At 45.7% G+C, this 7,266-nt stretch overlaps 1 protein-coding gene across 1 annotated transcript; it reads left to right on the top strand.

The window, feature by feature from the left end:
• Window position 1: 1 nt before the first annotated feature.
• C14H7orf26 (chromosome 14 C7orf26 homolog) lies at window positions 2–6,868 on the top strand (the record flags this gene model as incomplete). Its single annotated transcript, XM_026859206.1, has 5 exons — window positions 2–169; window positions 1,063–1,284; window positions 2,489–2,654; window positions 4,531–5,058; window positions 6,744–6,868. Coding segments are annotated over 5 exons (1,128 nt in total), but the record flags the coding sequence as incomplete, so codon positions are not given.
• Between the last annotated feature and the right edge of the window lie 398 nt (window positions 6,869–7,266).

The raw sequence follows: 7,266 nt of genomic DNA on the forward strand, positions 1-7,266 counted from the left end.
GCTGCGGCGGGACGCGCTGAGTGCCGCCAAGGAGGTGCTGTACCACCTCGACATCTACTTCAGCAGCCAGCTGCAGAACGCCCCGCTGCCCCTCGTCGACAAGGGCCCGGCCGAGCTCCTGGAGGAGTTCCTCTTCCAGGTCCCCAAGGAGCGCGGCGCTCCGCCCAAGGTGGGCCCCGACGGCGGGGCGGTTGGGGGGCGAGGCCCTGTGGGGCCCTGAGAGTCCGGCCAGGCCCGAGGGGCTGACGGCGCAGGGCCAGGCAGAACCCTGGGAGGCCGGGCGCAGCCCCAGGGAGTGGTTAGGGAGGCTGAGGCTCCAGGACCTCAGGACAGGATCCCTGAGGGAGGCTGCTCCTGGAGGCCCATGTCTTAGAGGGAGAGGTTGAGGTCTCTGGGTGCTGCTGGAGGCCGAGGCCCCAGGAGGACAGGATGGGGTCCCTGGGGTGCTGGCAGCTGAGGGATTTTTGGTGGGGAGGGGGGCTGCTGCAGGACCCTGATGGACTGACTGGCCAGGACTCTGGGAGACCAGGCAGGGCCCTGGGGAGGTGGTCATGGGCCCTGAGATCCTTGGAAACTGCCCACAGCACTGTGGCTGGGTCCTATCAGGGATTTTAGATGGCTGGACATGGGGTGGAACTGGGATGGGGCCTCCCAGAGAGCAGTGATGAGAAACCACAGCAGCTGGTCAGTGTTGAGGTGCATGGGCCTAGGGCCTGCTGGGCCCAGCTGCCCAGCAGTGCCCTTAATGCTGTTATTTGCAGAGGAATTAAATATTTTTCACCCCAGTATTACTGTTGGTCACATCTCAGTTTGTGGGCACTTGCAGGTGCAGCAAGCATCAGTCTTGGGTATTCACGTATTCAAAGACAACCTAGAGCTTTCCAGTGTAACTAGGTAAATGCAGTGGTGGTTCTCAAAGTTTGAATATATGTGCTGTGCATAAAGATTGAGTTCCTAACACCTGAGGGAAGCTCTCAGCCTTTACTGCCTTTTGACCAAAGTGGCTCTTGGTTCTTCAAAAGCCCCAGTGTATTTTGCAGCTTTGCTTTTATTTTCTTTCAGAGATTGAATTCACTTCAGGAACTTCAGCTCCTTGAGATCATGTGCAATTATTTCCAAGAGCAGACCAAGGATTCAGTCCGGCAGATCATCTTCTCATCTCTCTTCAGCCCTCAAGGAAACAAAGCAGATGACAGCAGGATGGCTTTATTAGGAAAGCTGGTTTCCATGGCAGTGGCTGTGTGCAGAGTTCCTGTTCTGGAGTGTGCTGCCTTCTGGCTGCAGGTACAGCTTCTGTGCAGGCAGGGCAGTATTCGGGAAGGAGCGAGGCAGTGTGCTACGATGGGTACAGCTGAACTGGGGCAGAGTGTCACCTAATGGTTGGTGACAGCTGGTGGCGGTCAGCTGCTCCTCCATGGCAGCTACATTCACCCCATGTCTGTGCTCATATCCGTTCCTTTGCTCCAGCATAAGGAGGAGCTTTTGACAGTTCATTTATGTGCTGCACTGGCAGAAGAAAATTGGGGATTTTTTTTATTTCTAGTGAAAGATTTGGTGTTTTGTTTTTTTTTAACTCTGTCTGCCAACCCCAGCATGTTGAAAGGGGTCAGTGGAGAGTTTGTCCAACACAGGGAACAAAACCATGGCAGTTCATGGTCAGGTTGCCCAAAGAAGCAGACTCTCAAGTTTGGGAAATAAACTGTACCTGATGTGCAAGTTTGCACAAGGCAGAAGAGGCAAACCTCTCCCTTGAGATTTGGGCATGAAATAGCCATGTCTGGCATTCATATCCATGAATGCAGTATGTCAGGGATCTCCTATATCTCCTTCTGTTGAGATTTACCACTGTAGACCTTGGGAAGTGCATCTTTGTTCCTGCTGCATTTCTGGAATGTGCAGAACTGCCCTGCTTTATAGAAGGGAAAGACTGTGCTGAGAGGGAAGGGTGGGAGAAGGCAGACCAGTACTGTTTCTGTGGGGCCCCTCTCTTCCCACCTCGTGAGCCTTAGTAGAGGAGGAGGGGACGTAGCCTGAATAGCAGGAGATGTATTTTTTTGCAGATCACAGCATTTAAGTGACGTGAAGATTGTACGGGATTTTTTCCTCTTTAAAAATGTCAAGCCTAACTGAAATGTTACTGAACTAGTTGTTCTGATACTGAACTAGTTGAACTATGTTGCTGAAGTAGTAAAAAAAAAAAAAAATTATCTAAGTCAAAACGATGTAAAAGGTTTTAATTTAAACTACAGATACCGTAAACACAAAATATCATAATCTGTTTTAGTATTGTGGAATAGCAATTTTATTTCTGTCTGAGTGGCTCTGAGAGGGAAAGCACACTTTAGTTTTGGGAAAGTAGAAATAAAAATGTTGAAACAAGAAAGCGGCTGGGTGTTTAGGCAATGCAAACTTTAAAGCCAGCTCCGTAGAACTTTCTGTGCTTGTGTTTAATCTGCTTTTCCTTGTGTGCTGTCCCACACCCCTGCAGCGAACTCCTGCCGTGTACTGCGTGAGGCTAGCCCGAGCCTTGGTCGATGACTACTGCAACTTGGTGCCAGGGTCCATCCAGACACTGAAACAGATATTCAGTGCCAGTCCTCGCTTCTGCTGCCAGTTCATTACATCTGTCACAGCTCTCTATGACCTCTCTTCAGGTAAGTATTTCCAAGCTGTACTTCATTCGAAGTAAGAGGTGCAGTATAATGCAGCACAAATTAACTACTGCAAGGGAATTAACTGCTGAATTTCTAAAGATGCTTGTTACCATGTAATTACTGCCAGAAGCAGCTCAGGGGTGTGGCTGTTACCTCACCTATCACTGGGGTGAGCATAAAAATAACTGCTCAGTGGCTGAGAGTCTTTGCTGGAGAAGGAACCTGACACAGAGGGCAACATCCTCCACAGAGAGAAAAGGACACAGGGACCTTATTGATTGAGCAGCTCTAGGAGTGAAAGTTGATCTACCTGGGTTGGGCAGTTGGACCTCCCTATTGTTTGTCACCTGCCCAGCAGATAGACTCAAGGCTGGCTGTCAGTCTGATTCCCTCCAAAAGGGGGAGAAACACAAATTCCAAGTGTTTGCTCGCTGGAGCAGAATTCCAGTTGAGCGGTGATGAGAAACATAGTCAGCAGTGTACCTCCAGTGCGCTCTTTAACTGTATGTGTGACTAGCCAGTGGTATGACCTGTCTCTGGTTGTTCAGACACTAGAAATGTGTAGGTGTCTAAAAAAGGATTGATTTTACCTTTACTCAGTGAGAGAGATGGAGAGATCATGGTAGTTTAGGGACCAACCATATACTAAATGCCAACATCACATATAATCCAGAAAGGCAAATACTATTTGTTATTGATAAAGGAAATGTTTTGCAAGGCCTCCTCCAGATGATCAGCTTGGCATTAGTGAGAGAACTGCAGGCTGAGACTTTTTTTCTTAAAGAGTATTTAGTAGAGCCCGTAGCATATTCTTCCTCTGTATTTTATATCTGCTTTGTGTAACCACTTGGATCAACTAAAAGACATGTCAGAAAGGAAATAACATGATTTATAGAAAGTATTTTTTTAATTCCTTAGTTTATTTGAGATGTTATTGGTGACACAAGAAAAGGAAGCTCGCTCTTCAAAGAGCGATCTGTAACTGGGCAGTCTCCACCCTGTCCTGAGGACAGGAGTCAATCACACAAACAGCAGTATCTGTGATACTCAAAGGTCTCAGAAAACCTAAAAATTGGAAAACACCAATTCTGTATCCAGTGTGCATTAGTAATCCTGGAGTCCAGATGATCTGTCCTGTAAGTCATTTCAGGTACAAAAGACACTAGAACTAGACAGTCCTGTGCTGACCCCTTTGTTGACACTGTAGACAACTCACAGTGGAAGTACTCAGTACAATAAGGCTCAGTCCAGTAGCCTGCCCCTGTGATGGGATGATGCACGATTACTCTGAAGTCAAAGTTTCTCTTGTCTATAGCCAAGCTGCAGTTCATGACTGTCTTTCACCTCTTACTTGAAGCTTTACGTAATCTTATAATCCTTTACCTATCATGTGAGTGTGTTGTTGCGTTAAGTTTTTCCACAAGACATGATTGTTTAGGTAAGTCTTAAAGGAAATTAGTTGAATGCTTGGGGTGAAAAGAAAGAAGTGCCACCAAGTTTTTCCTGTTCCCTCACCCATTGTACTTCCTGTTGCAAGGGATAAATGAAGACTGAGTTTGGAGAAAAAGTGAGCAGATGGTGGGTGGGAGAGAAGAAAATGGCAAAAGCAGCTTTGCTGGGAAAGGGGATAAATGTTGGCCTTTGGCTGTGTCTTCAGAATAGGTGGAGAACGTGAAGTTGACAGGAATAGGGTTTTGTCTTTGCTGGGACAAATGAGCCTCTACCTTTGTTGTCTTGAAAAAAACAGAGTTGAGGAGGTTCTGAAATTGTAATTGTCACAGTGCAGGAAGAATGTGTGTGAGAGATTAATTAAAGACTACTGTCCTGTGCTTCAGTACAAGGCTCGTCTTACCCAACAGTAACTTTCTATCTTCAGATGACCTCATCCCTCCTTCGGATCTGCTCGAGTTGATTGTTTCCTGGATCTTTGAAGACCCCCGCTTGATCCTCATCACCTTTCTAAATACTCCTATTGCAGCCAACCTGCCAATAGGGTTTTTAGAGCTCACCCCACTGACTGGACTGATCCGTTGGTGTGTGAAGGCCCCCTTGGCTTATAAAAGGAAGAAGAAAGCCTCTCTCTCAAATGGACATCCTCCCAGCAAAATTGCCAAGGACTCGGCTTCAGGAGAAGACAGAGATTGCCATCAGCTGTATTCAAAACTGCATCTAAGTGTCCTGCAGGTTCTTATGATGCTTCAGGGGCATTTAACGGAGAAGAACCTTTATGGGCGCCTGGGGCTAGTACCCTTTGACCACGTGGTTCCACTTGTTGAGGAAATTAACAGACTATCTGATGAACTCAATCCTCTCAATGCATCCAAAGAGATTGAACTGGCTCTAGACAGACTGGCTCAGGCTTTGCAAGTGGCCATGGCATCGGGAGCACTACTGTGCACTAGAGGTATGTTGTCAGTGGGACTGGCAGAGAGCCTGGCATGGGATTCTTTTTCTCTGGTGTGTGGATGTTGTATGAAGGAGTTTTGGGATGGGGAGAGGAAAGATCGATGTGTTCACAGCAGAAGTAGTAGTTTGCCACTCTTGAGAAGCAATAGTGCAGGAAGTAGTTCAGAAAAAATAACTGGATGGGGAGTAAGAAAAGAGAGATAGATCATTTATGCAGGTGACTGGTGTGTTGCTTTGCAGAGCTGAAGAACTGATCTTTGACCTTGCAGTCTGCACGAGGGGGTTGCATCTGGGTGTCCGTCATGGGGGAAAATTTCTTGCAGCTATTTAAAAAAACCTGTTTAATTGTGTTTCTCTGAGTTTGCCTGCTGGAGGAGAGGCATGAGGGGCATGAGATGGGTCTGCTAGACAAGGAAATTGAAAAGCAAACAAAAACTTCACTGGAACTTCTGGGCCCTCATCTGTCCTGTAATGAGTGTCTCCATTACAGTGTGTACAATTTCAGTTAAACTTAGAAAAGAGCCTGCTAATGTGGCTTTCATCTGTATTTCCTGTTTCCAAAACCAGTTCTTTCCAAAAGACCTGCAGAGAACAACAAAAAAAGGAAGTACCTCAATACAGTAAAGGGTCAGCCAGACATACTGTTTTCTTGATGGATTTTCTTGAAAACAGGTGATTTTTAGGTGACCAAAAGGTTTAAAGCTCCCCAGCAGCCAGGGCAGTTAGTGCAGACCCTGGCCACAGAGAGCAGCCTCTGCTTAAGCAGGTGCCTGAGACCTTTGCCCTGCCTGAACCAGTGCTGCTGGTCAAATCTCAGTGTTCTTTCTAATCTTTCAAAAAGTAGCTCTGAGTGTAATAAGGCAGAAAAGTGGAGGTTTTTGAGTTGATGGCTTGTTTTGACTGTTTTTTCCTAACTGTTCACTTCTTACATTCTGGGTGCTTGCTCTTACTGTAGAAGTGGAAGGTAATTTGGTATAAACAGCTGCTGAAATACCAGTTATTTCAGTGTTTTGGGAGCATGTTTATAAAGGCAAGAATTTGTTCTCAAGCTATTCCTGAAAGGGCTGTAGCAACAGGTTATGTTGTTAAATACCTGGGTTCTAGCTATACTGCTTTAGGAGATGGTAAAAAAGGTGCAATTTCTACTTGATTGACCTCAGAAAAAACCCAAGCCAAAAAACCAACCCTTTCTTAACACTAGCACTGTTTTAAAATTCCCAAACCAATACAAAATGGGTGTTAGGTAAGCTTTGCCTTGCTTAGACCTGAATGCCAATTCAGTGGGCAGAGTCATACCTTGTATTTCCTTAGTTACTTCCTTAGTTATTTATTCCTAGTTACTTAGTTATTTCCTGTCTTATTTACTTCTTGATAGTATATTGGTATTGCAGATTCTATACTAAGGCTTGGTTTGCCTCGAAGTGAAGCTGCATTTCCCATATAGCAGCATAGTTTGAACACTGAACATAGAATAACGTGGCTGGTGTGGAAAGCTGAGGTAGTAACTGGTGAGATGAAGAAACATTTTCTGTCCGATGGAAATTTTTGGCCTGAGAATGAGATTCTGGATCTGTCGATGACTGGAGTTTTTTCAGTAATCTCATCTTCCTAGAAAGGAGAGTGGAGAGGAAAATTGCTCTAATTTCTGCTTCACCCTTATTGGTGTCTTCTGTTCTCTTTCAGATGACTTGAGAACTGTGTGCTCCAGGCTACCGCATAACAAGTAAGAGACCTTTCTACAGCTGTGTTGGTTTTGAAGCATATTCTAAGACACACACTTGAGGGCTGCTGAGACAAAATCTCTAAAAATTTGTGTTTACTTTCAGAAATTGTCCTTTATATTCACACATAGTTTAGCACAAGGGTAAACATGATAGACAGTGCTGGCTACCTCTTCCCTTGCAAGCTGAACTCTTGACTGGAGACTTCAGTGACTCCCACCATATAGATGATCTTGCCCAGCCTGTGTTAGAACAAATGCAGAGAAAGGGAGAGCGAAATCACAGAATGGAACCTGTCCCAGAGTTGTCCTGTCCCCAACTCCCTGCTTGTTATACCTGACCCTAAGATGAAGGGCACTTTGCTTCTTGCCTTTTTGCAAAGAGCAACCAAGGTTTTTTTAAAAAAATATCTTATAGAAGCTGTAAAGAGCATAATGAATCTCTGTCCTCTTGCCTCTCAGCAGTGCTGTGTGTTGGTTATGAAT

The sequence above is a fragment of the Athene cunicularia genome (assembly GCF_003259725.1).
Source record: "Athene cunicularia isolate RWA chromosome 14 unlocalized genomic scaffold, athCun1 chr14_part1, whole genome shotgun sequence".
NCBI lineage: Eukaryota > Metazoa > Chordata > Aves > Strigiformes > Strigidae > Athene > Athene cunicularia.